Raw genomic sequence first — 23,355 nt, 5'->3', positions numbered from 1 at the left:
AGAGGCTCCAGGCCTGGGCAGCAGGCCTGCAAGGCTCCATGACTCATTGGATGACAGCAGCGATCCAGGAGGCATACAAGGTGCAACGTAAGGATATGGCGCAGGGAATGCACACTTATCCTTTAAGAGCGGAGGCGACTTTCGAGTGCCACGTTCACTGGCAGGTGATCAGCAGGGTGACATAGGCCACACCTTTTTGGCTTTTTGCAAGCACTACTGCTTGGGTGCCTGTGCCAAGGCTGATGCATCATTCGGCAAAGCACTGCTCTGTAATCTATTTGCCTAGAAGGTCAGGCTCTCATCCCCAGAGCGTTGTAACCACCCATACAGGATGGAGGAAAGGGGAGCGGGACGTAGGAGTAATTGAGTGTTACTCACCGGAGTGACTAACGTACTCCTAGTCCATAGTTCACCTTCCTCCATACGTCCCACCATCCATCTCCCTATAAAACCAGTGAGTTTGTAGGACCCTAATAAAGCCGACTCGTCGAAAAGGGACTGTCGTGCCGGTAGGCAGGGTTAAGGGAGCCCGTGGATTTAAAGGGGAATTTTATTTTTCTGGTAGAAAAGAGGTTCCGTTCCCGTCCCTTGGGAGGGATGCCCATACAGGATGGAGGAAAGGGGATTATAGACTAGGGGTACATTAGTCACTCCGGTGAGTAACACTTAATTTTTCCTTCTCACTGTCTCTTTGCTGTCTCTCTCCGTTTCGGGTCACTTGCACCCCTCGCCTTACTTTCAGGTCTCTCACAGCCACTCATGGATGTTTCTGCGCTACCAGCACACTTTGCTAACCTTCACTAGTTCGCGCCTCTAGCACACCTGGTCTGTTCTGCTTTTGCTCTTGGTAGGTCACTCTGTACCCCTAACATACTGGCATACAAGCATGGGACTTGATAGTATTCCCTGTGGTCTAGATTAGTGGAAGGTGAATGGGTACTTCCCTCATTTCTTTGTCTTATTTGATATTTTTATTTGTATTTGTATTTTGTATTTGTTTATTATTTTATTGCGCAGCAAACCCAAGGGTAACTGGGTGCTTGAAAACCTAGGAGTTACATACATATTAAAAGACATAGAAATTACATATAAGGCCATTTACAGTGGACGATAAGTAAGAGACCATGGTTACGGGTGGTCCTAGAACAAGAGGCAATTATACAGTGGCAAAATGGGAGGACCCTGGTTACAGCTGGGTCAGGCAACCAAATTTAATAGAGCAAGTGACATAACTAAGGGACGAATAGGCAGCAATGCATCTAGTGGTGAGTTGGGAGTGCTGTGTGGTAGGAGCATCTTAGTGCGTGGTCTTGTTACTGAGCCAATTGTTTATTTTCTGGCTTTGAAAGTGAGGAAGGAGGGTTCTTGTCTGAGTCGGATGGGAATGGAGTTCCATTGTGTGGCAGCTTGGACTGGGAAGCTGGCTCCTCCCGCTGACTTAAGGTTGTACCTTGGTACCACGAGTCTAAGAGTGGGTCGATCTGGTGGTGTATGAGTGCTGGTGAATGCGTATTTTGTCAGACAGGTATTTAAGGGCTGTGTTCGTGAGGCATTTGTGTGTAATAGCCAAGGTATGTAATGTGATTCACTCACATATAGGCAACCAATTGGCATTGTGTCTAAAAGAGGAGATTCGGCTGGATTTGTGTAGACTGAGTGCAGCTCTCAGAGAATTCTTCTGGAGGACCTGGAGTCTGTTTAAGTTGTGTTCGTAGGAGCCTAAGAAAAGTGTGTTACAATAGTCTAATTTAGACAAAGCCAGAGCTTTGGCTAGAATTAGGCAGCTGTTAGTCGAAAGGTATGATTTACAACTGAAAATCAGTTTATTAGTGTATGCTGTGGATGTCGCTAGGCTGCTAACTTGTTTTTTTAGGCTCAGTGTGGCGTCTAAATAGACACCCAATGTTTTTATTTCTTTGGGGTGCCCACGATCATTGGCTCTTTCTTATCATTAAGACATAAACTATTGGTAGCCATCCAAGATTGGGTTTCAAGATAAACGTTATTCAGTAGTTTGAAGTCATGGTCATAACAGCTGGTGAGGGGGATGAGTACTTGGGTGTCATCCGCGTAGTTGGTGTAGCTGACACCCAAATTGTCCAAGCGATTGAATAGCAACTTTGTAAAAATATTGTAGAGCGTGGGAGACGCGCATGAACCTTGCAGAACTCCACAGTGAATAGGCTTCGAGTCTGCTGAGGCTGTAGGAGAGAAGACTCTGGTGGTCCGATTATTTAGAAAGGAGTTGACCCACTCGGCTGCATTCGAGGAAAATGCTACTGCTGAAGTGAGGTGCTCTGTAAGAATTTGGTGGTCAACGAGGTCGAAGGCTGCCGATAAGTCTAGGAGTAGGATTGCCAGATTACCTTTGTCCTTCGCCTCGTCCATTTGAATCTTTAGATCGAGAAGATCTGTCTCTGTGTCATGTCTGGCCCTAAAGCCGATTGTCTGAGGCAGAGAAGTTTGTTATCCTAAGTGTTTCTGAATTTGCACATAGGCCAGACGGTCCAGGATTTTTAGAAGGAATGGGACTGTGGTGATGGGCCTGTAATTTGTGGGGATGTTTGGAATGACGTTTTTTATTTATTTATTTTTATTTTTAAAACGAGGGCATCACCCAAGCTTCCTTGAGGTTGTTTGTTTGGTTCGGTTGTTTCTCCCCTAGTTTCCCATAATATCCTTTCTTGTCCTCTCTTGGATTCGTGTTAATGAGGCCTGGATCAGGGATGATAGAACCAACATATCCCTTAACAGCTTTGGGGACTACTACTTCCTCACTTATCGTCCTGTTGGGACACTGCGTCTTGCCTTTGGACGCTCTCCCCAAGGACCCCCTGCACAGGCGATCCTCACTCGCTTTTCCGCCCCCACGGTTGGGATCCAAGAATGATGCCCCTCCACTGGCCACATGAGCAACAGATCCCTGGTGACTACTTGTGAGAACACCCTCAGGTTTTTCACACCCTGGAGAAAGTACTCCAGCAAAGGGCCGAGCAATACATCAGAAACCTGAGTTGCTGAATAATGGATATCATGGTTCACTGCCTCAAAGGTTAACGGGTCGAGTAATGTAAGTGCCAAAATACTGCTGGCATCTGCTGTTGTACGCTGGTAGTCCAATATTGTCACTAAAATGGAATTGGGTCTAGGACCAGTGCAAACAACAGCTTGAATTTGGTGGATAGTATTGTTAAAGGCCACACAATTGGGGGGTGGAGGGTTACCATGGTTTACAAAAAACATGACTGGGGCAAGAAGAAATGAAATTGGTTGAAAGTAGAAACATTTAGGTCCAATGAATATTTTTATAGAGCTGAGAGCCTGCAGATTTAAACCCATCTGGAACAATTCCAGAAGCAAGGGAAGGAGCCGCCAAACGAATGGGAATAAGATGGCAAAAGGCAAAGCTTAAGAATTTCAAAGGGACTGGAATTTGACAGAGAACCACATTTTGGATGTTTAATTTGAGATAGTTTTGGGAATAATAGGAGAAAAATGTTCAAGTAGCATAATCAGTAGGGGAGAAAACAGATTAGCTGGACGTTGGGCTTGAAGTGTGCATATTTGCGCAGATGAAAAACATGTTTCTCTTCCTTGTAGTAACTGAGCACATTGCAGTCTTGTGTAGAGGTACAGGTAGACCTTAAATTGCAGCTCACATCGGGGTAAAATGAGCGTGGAACACCCAGCAGTAGGTCTCCTTAGATACCCTTGAGACACAAGTACCACTAGACCTCTGTTGGGCATTGAACACTACTTTGCTCGAAACATTCCATATTACATCTCACCAGCACATGTCACAAACCAACATCACTCATGCAGGACATGACACAACTTGTTTCATAGGCAGATGCTTCCCGGGGCGCTGATGCTCCAGAAGCTGTGTTAGATACAATGTTGCCAATTCAAAATTGAAGAGAACAAGGCCTCATCGTGATGTTCCATTGTTAGGCAGAAACCTGTGCAGTTCCCTCTGGGACCACTGCAAACGATTTAGGACTACAGGTGTTTGGCAGTAAACCCACTTGGTAGCAGTCTGTACCACACAGATTCACTTGGTAGCTGTGGCTGAGCAGTCAAACTTCCCTCAAGAAGAGTTAAGCAGTACAGAGTATTCACAATAGGTCAAGAGAACACAATAGAACAAGTAAACACTGACCAGGGCTTGGTGTAAAAGAGATATAATTATTTATTTAAAACCACATCTAGAAAAACACAGGCACTAATAGTAAGCAATTCAAAAACACGGTCACTAAAAGATATACACTCCCATGAAAGAATATTTAGACATGTCTTAAGTAAAGCCCCACTTATTTTCAGACAGCGGTGAGCGCTTAACACAGATGGCACTCTAATAATTCGTTTTAAAAGGGAGAGAAAAGCAGAGAATAAATTGAAACCGATCCCAACACGTTTTCACGAACACAACAAGGGAGGAAGGCAAAGTAACACGAGGAATTCAGAGTCAGTAGGCCGGATCCGCTTAAGAGGATCCAAACGAAATGTGTCCAAGGTCACACGGTTGCAGTGCACAAAAGTCTTGTAACGGTTCAAAAAGGAGTTGGATCAAAGAGAGGGACCAGTTAGAGGGTCAAGGCGGCCAGCCCAGTCCAGAAGGTTAAAGGGTTATTACCTTGTAGCAATCTTTAGAAAGGGAGGCCTGGCGGACAGGGTACCTTAAAGTGGTGAGAACAGTCCAGCGGGGGCAGTTGTTCCTGGCAGTGGATGCAAGTCGGTGTTTCGTCCGGGGGAAGAGGATCCCGTCGGGGAGGAAGACAGGAGTCTGTTGCACTGCCAGGGAAGAAACCAGCCGCAGAGTTTCTCAGGTACAAGGAGCGGTCCGTTAATTCGCGGTTCAGTGGTGAGTGGCTATCCGGCTGCCGGGGTGCTTGGCACGGGCAGTTCGACCACAAAGCGGTCTGGGGTGCGAAGAAAGAAGGTAAACTGGTTGTGCCCACCAGTCAGGGGAAGAAGCCTCTCCAGCTGGGAGATCTTCTCTGTCGTCGGGAAGTGGTGAGTCTGTTCCGCAGGGCTCCACCGGTGGTTTCATTGTGGTAGGTCGGCTCAGCTTCTCACTCGTCGGATTCTCAGGGGTCCTGTGGCGACTTCTGAAGTTCCAGTCCCCAAAGCCCTGCTTTTATGCAGCATACCCCCATTCACTCTGCCTATCTGTCAATCAAACATGCTAAGTGGGGAGCCGGCCGGCTCACCACGTGGGCCAATCACACAAGAGTGCGACTTGAGTTACCAAGGTAACTCAGTCCAGGGTGCCTAAACCCCGTCCCACACCCCCTGTGGTACCCAGACAGAGTGGCACCACTTTTGGAGGCTTCTGTGGAGTAGCCCGCCAAAAAGTGGAACAAAGGGCTCGACTTGGGTTGGAGTCACAGAAGAGAACACAAACGCCATTTTAGAATCGAGTCTTGGCAAAAAATACCAACCGGCGAATTAATATTAAATAAACCAGCGGTATGTTCGAGGCTATGAGAATTAAATAATTAAAGTTGGTAGCCTCGAACAATGGGAAAATCCCATGGGGAAATATTCGCGGTCGAATATAAAAAGTAGTTTCCACTGCCACCAGCCAAAACTCGATCAGGCGGGACGCAGACGTGCCCCCTCGACTAACAGACCCCGGGGCAATCAAATTGCCCCGACCAGTACGTCCACAATATGATGGTTTGTACTGGTTTCTGTTAATAATTTGGGACTAGTAAAGCCAATGGTGACTTTGCATGCCCTGGGAGAAAGTAGTCAGTCCCAGGGTATGGAGTCTATGGTGGGGTGTCACTATGACACCCCTGTGTTACGGCACAGAGGGTGCTGTGTAACACACATAGTAAAAACACATGAGACCCTATGGAGTAAAGGACCCCATAGCCCATAAAACACATTAACAGTCAAAGGAACACCATAAATCATGTCCAAGAGTGGGAGAAAGAGTCTCACTCTTGGCAGGAGAAAAAAACAAACTCCAGAAATCCAGCAAAGCTGCAGGGGGACTCACTAGGTTAGGAAATTCAGCCTAAAGAGAGAATTCTCCCTAACACCCATGATCCACCAAAGCCTGCTCTAGACGGTGTTGCTAGTACGAGATTTGCTGTCCTCTGGTTGAACGATGAGTACAACTCTTGCCAGACCATTATTTCATGGCAGCAGATTTGTTGACCACAGATACAAAGTAGAATTTTAACTACAAACCAACATTTTCTGTACATTCAGGTGGATTTCTCTGCACATTAAGCAGGAGTGAAAGGACTTACCCATAGCTTTTCCAGCAACCAGTCCAAACGCTGGGGAAGATGGAGGCCTTTGTCCTTCCCAGACAGTGCAGGGCAGTGACTGGGAGAAGTCTGTGTCAACATGGTGGACCTCATAAAGGCTTACCTCTTAAATGTAAGGTGCGTCTGGTGAACATTGGGAAAACTGCCAATCCTATCCTTGACCCAATTACCAATTGCAAGTGCAGACACTCACAAAGAGCCCAATAAAGGGGGTTGGAACAAAGACCTATATGAAACAGAAACCCCAGTCACAGTTGGTGTTGCAGTTGCAGAAGGCTCACGTTTGACATCTGGAGTTTGGGGCCATTGGAGCATGTGGCTTGAAAAGTGAAGGAGGTTGCTGAGGTGACTGCAGTGTAGATGATGATGAGGAGGTGGTAACCACAGGAGGTGGTAGGAATAGATAACCTATAGATGGAAGGAGGATGTAGCGATGCCAGGAGGAGTAGGATATTCAGAGCAGGAGAAAATGGTAGCATCAAGAGATGAGGAAAGGTGGTAATATCAAGAGGGGAGGAGGAGGTGTTCATGTCAGAAGGTGGAAGTGGAAAGTGAAAACCTATCGGCAGTAAGGATGAGGAACTGACACTAGGAATGAACAGGAGGAAGAATGACCGTTGCCAGAAGGTGAACGTAAGTAGCTACTGACCAGCAGCAGTAGCCAGTTTAGGAAGGTTCCGGTATGGTAGGTCAGTCCCGGACAGTAAGAAGGAGCAAGAGTTTGCCAGCGAGGATGCAATTGAATCAGAAAGGGAAAGGAGCAGAAGAGACCCTTGACAGGACAGGCCTTAAAGTATACCTTTGCACCTCTTCATGTAGACTACTCACACTGAGTGGATTTACATGCAATAGTTAGTCTTGGTGTGCAGGACCCCCAAAATCCCACAACTAGTCCATCATCGGAAGAAAAGTTTGGGAACCTCAGTCTGCAACGCTCGGAGCAGAAAATGGTGAGGGAACTGGAAAAGACATTCAAGAGGCTGGAAAGGCTGAAGAGCCTGTAGTGACCGATGAGCATATTGTGGGGCATCCCAGAGACGATGAGGCGCAGTTAAGACTGCGAAGAACCATCATGACACATTTTCTTTTAAGCTGGCTCGCCTTGTACTGATTTCCCAAACTAAAGGTATGAACTTGAACATGTCGTCTTGGCGTGCTCCTTAGTCCCAGCCTAGCTGTGAACTAGGGGTGTCACGGTATTAGTTTTATGACGGTACAATAACGTTCTTGCCAAATGACGGTATATCATGGTTATTGCGGTATAGCAGGTGGAGTTAACTAATCTTAACAAATGTTTTCTAAAAGGTCATAAATTGTCAGATTTATCATCACAAACAAAACCAGGCAGCCAGGGCCAGAATTGGGCTTTTCAACATACTTTTCACTGAAATGCCACCCCTTGCTTCCACCAAACACAAACGCACGTCTGGGGGGGAGGAGGAGGAGGAGGAGGAGGAGGAGGAGGAGTGGGGGGCCCTGCTGCGACTGGAAAAGCAAACTGAATAGCTTTTCTTAAGTGGTCATTTAAGCCTTTATCTCCCCCACTGGCTACTGGTGAAGATGAACATGTTGCCATCTTGATAACCTGCATGCCACAGGTCACACGCACTCTCTCTTTACGTTACAGCCTTTAGTTTACTTCCGGGCCAAAAGGTGTTCAGTAATCGTGGACATGTTACCCTTTGGTATGGCTGCAGGGAATACCCACAGAGATGAGTACATTTCGCAGTGTGATTATTATATGTAAATTCAATGATCGAACCAGGGAAATCCCCCATTGTCATGTGTTTAGAAAACATTATCCATTATAAATATATAAACCCCAAAGCCGCCAACCCAAAGTCCCGGGAGGATAGCTCAGCAGCAACGTGCGCGCCTTGAAAGCAAGACGACACGAAGCAACACAGGTTCTATCCCTGGGTCCGCGCTTAGAAACCTCTGGGTGTTTAAGCGCGTTATAAATACGCAACTAAGACAAAAACAATTATGCAACTAAATAAACAAAAACTATGTCTTTAACAGGGCCTCGATGCCCGCGGGCTGTGTGAGCGCTTTAAAAAAAAAAAAACCTTTTCCTTCTTAGCACTGTATTTATTCTTCTTATTGCTAACATATTGATTTTGTGTCAGGGACATGTGGTTTATGGAATGGCATTAAAAACTGCTCAAACTGAAACTACTTGGCAGACAGCAGATCCCACAGTGCAAGACCAATACTGCGCAGCACTTGCTTACTGCAGCCTTTCCAAATCAGATTGAAAAGCACACTTAACGGTATGAACGGTATACCGGTATAAACAATGTGACGGTTATTATTGTTCAATGAATTGGTTGACAGTAACTTTAGCGGTATACCGTAATACTGTTACATCCCTACTGTGAACCATTGAAGAATGGTAACATATGCAACACAGTATACAATGGACCTTCTATTAGGACACAACTTGACACTATTGGTACTTTTTCCGCTTCCTGGACAAAACCTGGAGAATAAAAACTAAGTTGACTAGTAGGATTGGTCTCTTGTGCAGTCCAGTAGGCGGCAGCGGGTGGTCAACTCTGAGGTCAACAGCAGCTCCTACTGCTCTGGGCTCTTGCTGTCCACCGAGCTGAACTAATCTGGTGTCCATTTCCTGTACATGAAGCATGACACTCGCATATACAATACAGCTGTCCGGTGGCTGCCAAGCATAGCACAGTGCACCTGAAGTCCCCTCTGCTTGGCCAGAAGCTCTTGTATCCATCTACTAACCGACGATCGCACACCTTCTCCCTTGCCTGGAGAGCACGCAGTAGTGTCATCTCTCTCAGCATGCCCCTACGTACACCAAGGCAACATGCAGTCAGCCTGCATGTACAATCTCCTCTACCTTCCTTGCCTCTTTAGACAACTGCCCTGCTATCATTGACACGTTTTTAAATCCCAGTATGCTCCCTAAAATAACTAACATTCTTCTACCTGCATAGCTCCTCAGCTCTTTGGACGCACTCTCTTTTCTCCACTGCATCTTTGCTTATGTCACCAAAGATCATCGACTTACGGTTCGAGGTCAGATCCTAAATTCCCCTACCACTTTTGCAACATCTCTTTCCTGGTATCCATTGTCCCACATTTCAAACTTCTCTAGTATAATCATGCTTGCTTATAGGTGCTGCATTACTAGGAACATATAAATCGCCTAAAAAGGTATTATTATTGATCAGGAAATGTAATACCATGCCCATGTGGGTGCACACAGATTTGGTAAGTAGCTGATGTGATACATTTTCAAAGGAAGACGATGAGTATGTATTAATGCTTTTAAAGCTGTGTTAAATATCAAAGCAAACCACCCCTTTTTGGACGCCCATCTACATGCAATATTGGATAACCTCCAGGTACCACTTGATCAAAACAAATGGGGGATGCCTTCCAAAAACAAGTTTCACTCTAAATTAATATACCAAAATGAGCCCCATAAATTAAACCAGAAATATCTGCAGTACAAGATAGTGGCACACTGATGACAAATCAACAGGGCAGCTCTGATATAGCACATTTTCAATCGAACATGACAGAGAGAGATGGGGGGGGGGACTGGCACAAATGAAATTGGCAACATTTCTTCTTGCACACTTGCTTGAGCTATTTAAAAGTGGCCTTCTAGAATAAACCTACTGACTAGGCTACAGATGGTGTTATACATTGCCAATTGTCAGTGAAACACAATAAAAACAAAGTAGTACCTGGAATATTATGCATCAGACTCCAGCCCAGCTGGCAGAAAGGGTGCTATGGACAACAAATAAGAGTCACTACAGTGAGTAACTTCTCTTATTTCAAGATAGCTTCTGCTGTGAATGCACTTTTCCTATCTCATGGTTGGAGCAGGGTACTTAAACTGCCAGCGACTTGATGGACGTGCACCACAACCTTTCTCTCCTTTATGATTTTTGCTTGACTCCTCACTTCTGGTATTCTTGTCTACTGGTCTCTGAATCTAGTCAGATGACATTCATGGCCCTTTTTTCTGGCTCTTGCCTTCTCCCTGTTGCCAATCCGTCTCTAAGTGCTCAAATTCTCTGGTTACGTTCGAGGGTGGCCCTCCAACATTGAGGGAAGGGCCCTCCTTTTGTCCTGGGCAAGGAGGAAGAAGAGACACTACTGGGCGCCAAGCCCAGCTTTTTTTTAACACTTCGTAAGTGAAGACTCTCAAAAGTAAAATTCAGTTGTGTATTTTGCTGCAGTATTGTCCTGGCATTAGATGGCTTTGGGTAAGACAATGTGTCTGGAACTTATTTCCTTGACAAGGGATTGTAGCCAAACTCTAGCTGTTATGTGCAATAGCACAGCGTATGTAAGCAAAGAAACTATTTAAAACACTCTTCAACTGACAAAGGCCAGTATGGTTTTCGGTGATCCAATATAAGCCTAGACTAAGCATGATCCCTAGTGACACAATAGGTGGACATATTTGTTTTTTCTGCTGTTACTTTGTGTGAAACTTCATGTGCTTTTATCTGACAGTTGGGCTTCTTCTCTTGTGCAGGGCGATCTATTAGCTGTGAAAGAGCTCCTGAAAAGCGGTAAGGACCCCAACGTTAAGGATCATGCAGGATGGACTCCTCTGGTAGGTGGTATGACAACTATGCATTCTAAGACCAGCTGCACACACTCGAACCATCCTTAGTTCATTTCTGGTATTTGCTTATTATGGTCGTAAGTTTGCTTGGGGGGTGGGTGGCCAGAGGATCACATTCTCAGCTGCAACTGTTCGAACATAAATGATACTTACCTTTTCCTGTAACATTTACTTGCAATGTTGCAGATACCCCGAAGACATAATGAGCAAATAACAGTTTGCATTTGGCAACCCAAACTAGTGTCAAGTTGGTTTTGGTTGGTTTGCTCAATGCCATTTCCAAAATAGTCAAAGAAATTTAGAAATCCTGTTCTTTTTTCGATGATATGTGGTTAATCCACAATCTGATTTTGGTAACAGTAATTTTGGTGCATTCACTGTCTTGTATATAATATATTTCTAGCTGCATACACTGGCTGCTTTGTATAAATGACCACAGATCTTTATTTCTTACCAATATGTTTGTGTAAAAGGGTTTTGGATCACTATCTATGTACATAATACTCACTGGGCTGATGCTCATTTCCTTTTTTCACAACACGTACCCGAACCTCATGTTAAATTGTTGGTAAAAATGAACCACATATACTGGGGCAGCCCCAAAATTTGGATTTGAGAATAAAATGATCGACATTGGTCATTCTGGTGGGTTCTGAGGACCTTCCCGCTTCTGATTTCCAATGCTGAAATTGAGGAACCACTTGAGTTAGAACTTTAGAAGAGGAGAGTTTGAGAAAGGAATGTATCTTCATCCTTAAATATTTATTTATATATATATATATTTCTGAGGCTTGTGGAATCTGCTTAGATTCACATGCTGTGCATAGGCCGATATCTAGTGGAAGCTGCGGAGTATTACAGTTTGTTTTTTGAAAATTGGGCGTCGACACAGGGCGTGCCAGTAATACTATCCCTAGTGCGACGTCCACTGTACCCATGATCCCTCACGTGTCTAGGACCCTTAGATTGTTTTTTTCCGCCATGCTGGTCGGAAGCACTGAGCGGAGTTCCCTGACTTAGTCAGATTTTGCTAATATTGTTATATATTTCCCCGTTTATTCCACCTCTACGTCGAGTCTCCGAACATCGACACTCGACGCCGGATCGGAGAAAATTCAATCGTCGGACTACAGCGACGGATTTGGGCCTCGGACGGCCTCTGGTCTCGGACCGGGCCTCGGAAGTCCTCTGGACTCAGCCCTGCAAGTAGGGAGAGTGGGGGGTGGCACATATCCTACACTCTGTTTAATATAGGTACATTACTTATATTCCTACACTCCCAGCCCGCTGCCATAGGGTGCGTATGGAGGGTACCCCCTTTCAATTTTGCCCCAAGTGCAAACGCAAGTATCCTTGGGTTGACAGACACGCCACGTGTAACCTCTGCTTGCCGAGGGACCACCCCGAGGCGAATTGCAGAGCGTGCAGTGTGTTTAAACCGAAGACCCTTAAGGACCGTTCGACAAAGCGTTGTCGCCTGGCGTGGTGGGCCCAAGAGGCCATGGCCGCGGAGGGTGCCTTCAGCGATGGCAGCGACGCCGTACTTTCAGACGGCGAGGGCAATGTGGTGTCGATGGACTGCCAAGCGCAAGTCCCCGACCTCGGAAGGTTGTCCGGCAGGGCAGCTATGGGGAAGACCCCCAGCGACATGAGCGCTACCCACACCACTTCCAGCAAACAGAAGTCCAACCGAGACTCGACGCACACGTCGAGTTCTCGGCAAGAGGCACGTAGAGAACGGTCCACCGAGTCGGTGTCCTCTGGGCGTTCGCGTTCGAGATCGCCTCATGACACCAAGCAACCCTCCACTGTTGCTAAAAGTGGCTCGCTCCCCTTAGTGACTGAGGTTCGGTCGTCGGAGGACGACACCGACCTCTACCCCCAAGCCGCACTCCAGGAGTCGGCGTCGGCAGGCAGCGGCAAGGCTGCTACCGAATCCCTTACACTCTCCAGAGACGGGGACTCTACCCCTGAATTTCGACGCCAGGCATCGAAAAGCTCTGATAGGGCCCAAAAGTCGGGGAAGGCCTCTTCCACCCACGGGGAGGGGGGAAAACAACGAAGTAAGCAGTCCCAGCCTACTTCCTCTCCTAAACTACATTCTACTCCACCTAAACAGACGGACAAGTCTCAAACCCCTGTCCTTAAGGCCCCCGTTCAGGCCAGTAGGTCTAGCCAGGACAAATCTCAATCTGTTGTCCCTAAGACCCCTGTTCAAACCGGTAGGTCTAGTCAGGATAAAACAGAGAAAGCACTCAGGAAAGAGTTATTCCCAGTTCATAGGAATGGTCGAGTGAGGACATAGAGTAATGTCAAGGATGTCATCATTGGCAGATTTCTATGCCAAGAACCTGTAACACTTTCTCTCTTATACACCAGAAGGGGCAACTCCCTCAGGCTCAAAGGATCCAATACCCCCAAGTAGGAAGTCCCGGGGTGAAGCACCAACTCTAGCTTCAAACCCCTTCTATATACAGCCCTATTCTCAATACCAGGAAGATCCATCCTTTGTTGAGGATCCAGACGTGGGCATGTTCGAAGAACAAACTGGGACAGGCTATTACGGGGATGAGGACCAAGAGGAGGAGGAGGAGGAAGAGGACGACCCAGAAACACACAGGGTAGATTCCCCAGTAGAGAAAGAGCCCGTGGTTACCGACTCCCCAGTCGACAACCAACCTCTCCTGAATGAGGTCCTGTCCAGAGCGGCACAGCACTTCCACATTGACACCCAAGGTGCTCAGGATGAGAGGGACTTTGCAGAGGAACTGGTGGGAGAGAGGAGACCTGTTGCTCAGGCCATCCCTATCCTTAAGTCAATACAAAGGAGGATAGACCCTTCCCTTGTTAACCCCAATCTCACTAGGGCAGTAAACACCATAATTGAAAAGCTTTTCAGGGCAGCCCAATCTGACCCACTATACATAAGGGGACATCTCAAACTAGACTCCCTGGTTGTTACAAACACCCGTAAGAGGGCGGGAACACCCTTGTCATCGTCCGAAGCTCCCCCCGACAAGGACAGCAAGAAGATTTATGGCTTGGGCAGGAAAGTAGCCTCCACTTCCGCCTACCAGGCAAGGATTGCAAACTCCACCACCCTGCTGGCTAGTTACAACTGCCATCAATGGGAAGAAGTCGCGGCTCTCATAGACTCCGCCCCAAAACCCTTAAAAAGCCAATTGGCACGAGTTTCGGCCGAGGGGAGAGCCGTATCATGTTGCATTTTAAAATCAACCTTCGATGCCGCGGATAACGCCGGCCGATGAATTGCTGAAAGCACGGTCATCAAGAGGCATGCTTGGCTGCAGCAGTCTGGTTTCAAGGCCGAGACCCAAGCATCATTGATAAGCCGGTGGAGCCGGATCTATTGTTTGGAAAGGCGGTCGAGGACGCACTAAAGAATGCCAAGGACGAGTACGAGACATTCAAGTCCCTAGGGCAACTAACCAACCAAACCCCCTAACCAGAGAGGGAATGGCAATTTTCGTCGCAGACAAAACTCCCAAAGAGGCTCGAACTATTCCCAAGGCCTGGGTACTACATGGAACACTATCCAGCAGTCTACCCAGAATTATGGCAGGGGTAACAAAAGAGGTCGTGGTAGGGGTAGAGGCAGTCCCAATAAAGGAGGGGGCACGCCTCCACCAAAACAGTGACGCTCCGTTCAGGGTCCCTTCTCACGCATCCCCAGTAGGGGGACGCATTTCCATCTTCACCCAAGCTTGGGAAGGGATCACATCAGACAGATGGATGCTGTCCACAGTGTCTGCAGGATACTGCATAGAACTCCTAGAGCGTCCCCGAAACCACCCTCCACGACAAAGAATACACTCCTTAGACCACCAGAAGATCCTACTTGAAGAGATCGAAATTCTTCTCGCAAAGGACGCGATAGAACTCGTCCCGGGACACCAGGTAAACAAGGGTATTTTTTCAACTTACTTCCTTGTGCCAAAAAAAATTTGACAATGCGCCCAGTATTGGACTTACGGCCTGCAAACAAGTATGTCAAGCCCCAAAAATTTTGCATGACTACTCCCCAAGAGGTAATTCCCCTCCTAAAAAAGGGGGATTACATGGCAACATTGGATATGAAAGATGCCTATTTTCATATTTCCATGTTCCCAGCGGACAGAAAATATCTGCGCTTCAAGGTGGACAGTCAGCACTACCAGTTCAAGGTACTGCCCTTCGGGATAGCCTCGGCTCCAAGGGTATTCACCAAAGTACTGGCGGTGGCGGCGGCACACCTACGCAGGGAGGCAATCCCAGTGTACCCTTATCTGGACGACTGGCTCCTCACGGGGGAGACCCCAGTAATTTGCAGGACAAACATTCAAAGAACTATCAACCTCCTCTTCGAATTGGGCTTCTCCATAAACGAGAAAAAATCAGGTCTGGTGCCCAGCACCTCCAAGCAGTTCCTAGGAGCTGTTCTAAATACTCAAGAGGGGTTGGCTTTTCCTTCAGAGGAAAGAATTCGGAATATACTACTGCAAATTCCACAATATCAAACCGGTCGCCAGATAACAGTACGCAAAGCAATGCGTTTGCTGGGCATGATGGCGTTATGTATTTACCTGGTCCCCCACGCGCGCCTACACATGCGTCCCATGCAAGAATGGTTGGCGAAACTGTGGTCTCGGGCAAGTGGTCAGTGAGACGATCTAGTGGTTGTTTCGCCAACACTTGTACAAAGCCTCCACTGGTGGACAAGAGACAATCTATCCAAGGAGGAAACCCCTTTTATGATCCCGAGATACAGGCGGTAGTCACGACGGACGCATGCCTGACAGGATGGGGAGCTCACCATCTCCACCACACAGCTCAGGGTCTCTGGTCTCACACAGTGGCCAAGAATCACATCAACCTGCTAGAGCTTCTGGCAGTTTTCAGAGCACTTCAAGCGTTCGAGCCCCACCTATTGCACCTGTCGGTGCAGATCCGGACGGACAGCACGACAGCCATGTTCTACCTGAAGAAGCAAGGAGGGACTCGTTCGCCAAATCTGTCCAGACTTGCCCAGAAAATTTGGATATGGGCACTCGGACGGAACATCTTTCTGTCATCTCAACATGTTCCAGGGGATCTCAATTCTCTAGCGGACGCTTTGAGCAGAGATCCCCTTCCGGAGGTACACGGATGGTGTCTACACAGAGATATCGTAGAAGATCTCTTCTCTCAGTGGGGTTTCCCCACTATAGACCTATTCGCCACAAGCGAAAACACAGTGCCCAGGATTCGCATCCAGGTTTCCCCAACCAGACTCCCTGGGGAACGCCCTGTGGATGAACTGGTCAGGGATGTTTGCGTACGCTTTTCCACCAACTCCTCTCATCAGGAAGGTGGTGAACAAGATGAACAGAGTCGATGACGCTCGTCCTAGTTGCTCCCATGTGGGCGAGACAACCGTGGTTTCCACACCTACGCAGACTCTCGGTGTGCGATCCCATCAAACTCCCGGGCTGGTACAACGTTTTGTCTCCGCACCAAGGTCAGAAGGTGCATCCTGAACCCAACTCCATGAACCTAGCAGCATGGCTCCTGAGGTCATAGAGTTTGGACATCTCAATTTACCACAGAGGTGTATGGACATCCTAAAAGAGTCTAGGAAACCGAACACGAGGCATTGCTACTTCGACAAATGGAAGAGATTTGTTATCTGGTGCCAGTATAAACAAATCAACCCAGTTGATTGCACTCATTCCACAATCGTGACATACATGTTCCACCTGCTGGACGCAGGGTTGGTTTTCAACTCACTAAAGGTACACCTGGCAGCACTGTCAGCGTACACCACCTCACATAGCAAGGTGTCGTGGTGGAAGGTACCCGTGGTTAAAGCCTTCATGGAGGGAGTAAAGAGACTTCATTCTCCTATATCTAACCCACCACCAGGATGGGACCTGAACGTGGTGCTATCTAAACTCATGGGCCCCCCATTCCAGCCCAATCATAAGACAAGTCTCAAACACCTGACCTATAAGACTGCCTTCTTAGTAGCCATTACATCCATAAGCAGGGTCAGTGAAATTCAGGCTCCGTCAGTGCAGGATCCTTTCTTTACTATTCATAAGGATAAGCTGGTTTTACGGACACACCCTAGGTTCTTACCTAAGTTTATTTCCAAATTCCATGTAAACCAGTCCATCAAGCTTCCGGCTTTCTTCCAAAACCCACAAAGCTCGGCTGAGGTTAAACTACACACCCTAGATGTGCGTAGGGCGGTCCTTTACTACGTAAACAAGACCAGACCGCTTAGGAAAACAGATCAACTGTTTGTCTCCGTAGCCACAGGCAAAGAGGGAGATCGCGTCTCTAAGTGTGCCATCTCCAAGTGGATTGTCAACTGTATCCAGTTGTGTTACTCTCTTTCTGACAAAACTTTGCCTTTTACGCCCAGAGCCCACTCAACAAGAGGCATTGGGGCCACTCTGGCTTTCATTGCAAATGTTCCCCTTGACACCATTTGCAAAGCAGCTACTTGGAGCTCTATTCACACTTTTACTCAGCACTACTGCATTGACACTCATTCCAAGACAGATACACAAGTGGGACAAGCGGTTCTAAGACATTTATTTGCTCATGACCCTTCTCAAATCCCACCTCCTTCTAACACTGCTCGCTAATCTATGTACAGCATGTGATCTAAGCAGATTCCACAAGCCTCAGAAGGGATACATTACTCGCCATAATCGAATTTCTGATGCTTGTATCTGCTTAGATTAACATGCGACCCACCCTTCCTCCCCTCAGAGAAGGCGCATGGATGCTTGTAGTCTTGTCTTATCTTATCTATCTTCTATCTGCTTGGATCATCTGTACTCGCGCTACTCCTCATGCTACCTCATGTCAGAAAAAATACAATCTGAGGGCCCTAGACGTGTGAGGGATCATGGGTACAGTGGACGTCACACTAGGGATAGTATTACTGGTACGCCCTGTGTCGACGCCCAATTTTCGAGTTTCGAAAAACAAACTGTAATACTCTGCAGCTTCCACTAGATATCGGCCTATGCACAGCATGTGAATCCAAGCAGATGCAAGCATCCGATATACGATTACGGTGAGTAATGTATCATATATTTTACTCTGAACCTTCAGACCCACACACAAGGATCTGAATATATTGCTTTATTTGCATAAACTGCACGCTACCGCGTCACAGTTGGGTCCGTGCACAAATGCTGAAATGTTCAAGAGACTCTGTGCCGGTAGACTGGTTGATGATACAAAATAATGATAGTGAGATAATTACCATTAAATTAGTTGCACACAAACACACCAAAAACCCCTTTGCCCACCTTTCGCTGACATCCAGTCCTTTGTGTTTAGTGTGGTTTTTAATATAAATGATGAGATGGAACTTACCTGTCATTTAACCCATAGGTGCTTCTGAGTTTTCCCACTTCCTCAGGATGGATAGAAAATATTTGTGTTCCAGCATTGCATTCATTATCACTTATCACAGTTGCGCCATGGTGACACAGATTAATGGACACCTTGCTTGGACACAGCTACATATTTTCTGCTTTTTCCTGATTAAGTGCACTAAACACGCATTGTCTCTATTGAACAGATGCCGAACATTTTACAAATTAAATTAATATCCCCTTGATATGATTTGGCATATATAATGCACCCACCCACCCATTTAGAATGCAACCCTTAACAAAAAGGATTAGATGTCGGCACATGTGTTTTCTTTAACCCTAGTTATGACTGGTGGCGTATATTTCTTGAATGTGAACTTTAGCCTGTGTGTTGTGGTGTTGCCATTTTACATTGCTTTGACCTCGTTCCACAATAATTGAAACAATCTCCCTTGGGCATATCAGGTGGTGTTCTTTCCTTACATCCGTTTTTAATACTGTAAAGCTTCTATTCTAATTTCTTACACTTGTCTCATGTCCTCATATCTACCTTTCTTCCACCAGCATGAGGCCTGCAATCATGGGCATGAGAAAGTGGTTGAACTTTTGCTGCAGCACTGCGCCTTGGTCAACACAACTGGTTATCAAAATGACTCTCCACTGCATGACGCAGTCAAGAACGGACATGTCCCCATAGTGAAATTGCTTCTAGCTCATGGAGCCTCCAGAGATGCGGTGTAAGTAGTCGAACATCCCCTCTGTTACCCGAGTCTGTCACAAGTTTTGTTGTTCTCTAATGATTCATTGTTTTATTGTTATGCCTTTGTTTAATCAGTGGCCTGTGGGTGGATTACAAAAGTCTTTATTTACAGATGTATGGTATTGTATGCTGACTGCTTGTTCTTTATGTAAAGAACCATGTATAGTCAAACCTGAGCAATTGGAAGCAATGGGAGGATGAGGGATGAGGGGAGTTACGCAGAATAGTGCCGCGCTGTGGAGTAGGTTACAGATACGAGAGGAAGGCAGGTGAAACGCAGCTTTGAAAATTGAACCAATGAGTTGGCAAAGGTGAAAGTGGTAGGAGTCAAGTTATCATGGCGGGGGGTATGGAAAATGTGCAGCAAGCCAGAAGATCGGTATGATTAATTTAGTGTTTAAACACATTGGGCGATGCCTCTTTTCTACTATACAGTGTGCCTCTTTGTGTTTGTCAAAGAGCTGAATCACATGAGTAGGATTGGCATTGATTGATCAGGACAAAGTACAGCAAGCTAAAATTGGGAAGGAATATTGATGAGGATTAATACAAGATATCTAGTCCTGCTTTTATATTGCAGTCTGCTGTCCTGATGTTTTTGTGTATGGCTAATGTCCAAAATGAAAGGAAGAAAGCAAGGGATTATTTTCCAGTGCACCCATTTGAAGGTAATGCTTCAGCTTTGTGCCAGAATTGGCCAAGAGCATATTTGTTTGATTACTGGATCCCTCGCTGTCATTGAGTAGAGGTAGTGTTCCTTAAAGGAATGGTGCGGTCAGAAATATTATTGTCCCGAGGGTTCAGGCATGTGTTTTTAACCATACGTTGATCGATCGTACAAACATTTCCTCTGCACCTTACCCTAGTTTTCCTCTTTTGTACACAAGCAAAATCAAGCTATAGAGCGCGGCCATCTTGTGATAATCTAATCCGTTGCCGCATCGCCCAAGCAGGAATGCCTTTGTGGCACTAAATCATATCCCCTGCCCCTGAGCCTGACATCGCCAAATCAGTGATCTTCTCCGCCTTTCTCCTTGATGTTACTGGGCAGCGTAACCAAACGCGCCCAGTCGTCACCTATGCGATTTGATGCAGAACCCGGAAAACATTGTCTCACAACACAACGTGTCACAATTCAGAATATGAAACTGTATTTTAAAAGGAAACAGCAAGACTGTACAATTTGTAAAGTACATTTATTTCACAGTAAACGCTTCGAGAACATTCGGCGATTGCCATATTTAATCAAAATGGAACTATTTTTCTTTGCTCTCGATCCGCAAATGTTTATCGTGAGTCACGCGCTGTTCTTTTTGGGTACACAGGGTGTTTGTTTTCTTGGCACTAGACCACCGTAAAGGTTATGTTGCTCCTAATCGCTGTTCCAGTGTAAGGGCATATCGACCCTTGGCGATGGTCCCAAAAGAGTCAAATAAATCCAGTGATTGACATGTAGCTGCAGCTGGCGGTTGACATCGGTTGGGATCTGGAATCGATGGCAATCGCAGAATGTCAGGATGTACATAGTAGAAATGTGTCTCAGTAGCCGATATTTATTACAATTTATTTTACTTATTAATTCTGCATTGAGTTACAACTAACGATTAGCACAGACATGAAACAATGTGAACAGAGAGAACACAACGTGGAAAGTACTCCACGATTTGCTTCCGAGGATAGTGCAATGGAGTATGTTCAGCTCTAAACGTGATGCGGAAGCTGAGGCTACAATTCGAGGTGCAAAATTGAATGATTTATTAGCATTGAACCTGGGGGAACCAAGTGGTGGCCTACATGCGTCTGATGCTGGACTGCCCATGTGCCCGGTAGAAAGACCAGCATACAAAGGTTGTACTTGCGTTTCATTGTAATATGCCACACAACCAACGAGTACAATGTAACCCAGCAAAAATGGTCAGCTAATGATAATTGGACTAGTTATGGTATAAAATCGTCTAAAGTGAAACTTACATTATATGCAGCATTTCCATTGTCTTGGCGTAATGCGTACTGTAACACATACTCCGTTTGGGTCAACGATTTTTCATAAACTGAACATGCATGTACCCAAGTCCAGTTTTGGAATGGAGAACCTTATCATATTTTACGTTAATACACCACTCCAATTCCTTTCGGAATGGTCCCTGTCTCTCAAGGTCAAAAAAACAATAGAATCTTATGCTGTGTGTGCAACGCGTGGGCTTCCTCAGCTCACAAGCAAAAATTCAAAGCTGGTGACATTCACTCAGAATGAACATACATTCTTAGTTTGCAACATCTCGTGTCAACGCATCAATGAGAACTGAAGTTGTGAAGCACGGGCACCGGAGGAAAAATTTGGGGGCTGTCACTGCTCTGTTTGTGGCGCTGCTGAGGAGTAGGGGAAACTTGGCAATGACAGAATGCGCCCTACTCCAACATAGTAGTCGAGGAAACACAAAAACTGAGTCAGTGTGTCTAGCAATAGCCCCACCTCTGCTTATGTCATGGCCTCCTACCCCATGGCATGTTTTGTTCAGTCAGTACTTCTTGCGTGCCTAGTATTTTATGTAGCCTCGGTCTCATTCCTTTGTGTGACGAGCAGTTATTCAGCTGCTTGGGTAACTGTATGGTAAGGCAACTGCCGAACCCCAAAGATTCTTACACAGTGTTATCCATCTGGCCCTACCACGATCAGTGAAGGTCCCACAGTAGCTCAATGAAACTGTGAAATGTAAAAGCACAGCGTTGCATTGAATGGCAATCATAAAAATGGTACTAGTTGGGGGGGGGGGGGGCAAAGAGGATGGATTTCAAAAGAGAAATTGCATACTTTATTTGGACACTTCATAAAAACATTGTTGGTAAAAATAAAAACAGATGGTAATCATTTATACCAGGATTTGAACTGTTAAGCAAGCTCTGCTTTAGCTGGACAGGGCATGTTGGTGGCACGTTGGCAATGTTTTGTGGCAATGTATGTGTGCTCTGAACAAAATTGCGCACAATTCCATGAGTATGCATCTCCAAGACATTAAGAAGATATTTCACAAAATTGAATTCCATTTCTTCATATACTGGCTTGATCACCCATCTTTTTGCTTCTTTTCGTAAAGGCCATAGTGTACTGAAGCATCATTAAGTTTCCTGCAGTCCTAGATTGTTCACGGCCTACATTCTCGTTATGCGCTAATTCCACTAGTAATGTCCTATATTTCATCCCTTCGATGCCGAAAATGCAATCTCTTTGGCCTGTACGTTAGGCACATGTTGTGGAACACCTCCAAATCTCCTGTGTGACAGCATTCTGCGAGTCCCTTCAGATCTCTTGATATAGTTTTATCAAACACAATCTTCTCAAGGGCTTTGTGTGGAGGTGAAGATAGAATCAACTACTTCTTCTTCCGTGACTGCTTCGGGGACAAACGGTCAGGTTCACATTGGTGGAAATGTTGGTTTTCTGTCCAAGAGTGGAACGTTGGGACAGTGGTGCATTGGTGACTGCCATTTTTGCAGTAGAATTTCCACAGACCCATCGCATGTTTTGGAGCTCTGCCAAAGATGGTTGCTGAAAGACTGGGACCTACTTTCCGAACCTTTTTTTTTCCCCTGCAGATGAGATTTTTTTATTGATGGATTTGGCAACGTGCCATACATCAAATTGATGTTGAATATTTGGAAACTGCTCTCATTGTCTTGGCTATTGAAATGTCTGTCCGTGGCTATGAGGTCGATTTGCATTCCCCTTGATTGTAGATCTTCCAGTCATTTTATAAAACCAAGTTTCTCCATGGCCACTGAGATTTACATTCGTACACCTGCACGACCACCAAACTCACAATTTTATTTTTACTTTCCATGTCCTGAAAGTGGTATGTGCAGTACTTGGCAGAAAATCCCAGGCTGTCACACTGTCCATCGCCAGCTAGCCTGAACCGTTTGTCAGAGAATGTACTTTGAATAGACAATTGTTCAATTTTCCAAGCTTCACTAATGGCAGGCAATACATAATCACGTTGATTTGTAGTACTAAGTTTTAGAAATGAAATGGAGTCCCACAAATTGACAGAAACTGGACAACTTCCAGAAACTAGACACTGAAAAGTAAAGCTGCTGCACACAGTAGATTGCCAGCTGGCAGTTTCCCCAGCATCAGTTGAGAGGACCATGAAACTTTTTTGGCATGTATTTTGAGGTTACTGCCTTGTTAGACGAGTCACATTTACCAGTGGCTTCCCACATACTTCCCCTCTGACTGAATGCACACAATTCCGCATGTTTATAATCTCCATCAAGCTACTGTCAGACTATGTATTTGGCCTCCTTTATTAGACT

General features: G+C 46.0%; 1 protein-coding gene across 1 annotated transcript in view; it reads left to right on the top strand.

The window, feature by feature from the left end:
- The window catches only part of BARD1 (BRCA1 associated RING domain 1), a 1,013,377-nt gene that overhangs the window by 576,996 nt on the left and 413,026 nt on the right, over positions 1 to 23,355 (top strand). The window contains exons 5-6 of the mRNA XM_069615932.1: positions 10,813 to 10,893; positions 18,846 to 19,018. Coding sequence (XP_069472033.1) covers positions 10,813 to 10,893; positions 18,846 to 19,018 — 254 coding nt within the window. The remainder of the gene's footprint in view (positions 1 to 10,812; positions 10,894 to 18,845; positions 19,019 to 23,355) is intronic.

The sequence above is a fragment of the Ambystoma mexicanum genome, chromosome 9 (assembly GCF_040938575.1).
Source record: "Ambystoma mexicanum isolate Mex_15411 chromosome 9, UKY_AmexF1_1, whole genome shotgun sequence".
In the NCBI taxonomy this organism is placed as follows: domain Eukaryota; kingdom Metazoa; phylum Chordata; class Amphibia; order Caudata; family Ambystomatidae; genus Ambystoma; species Ambystoma mexicanum.
This window is presented reverse-complemented; position numbering and strand designations above follow the sequence as displayed.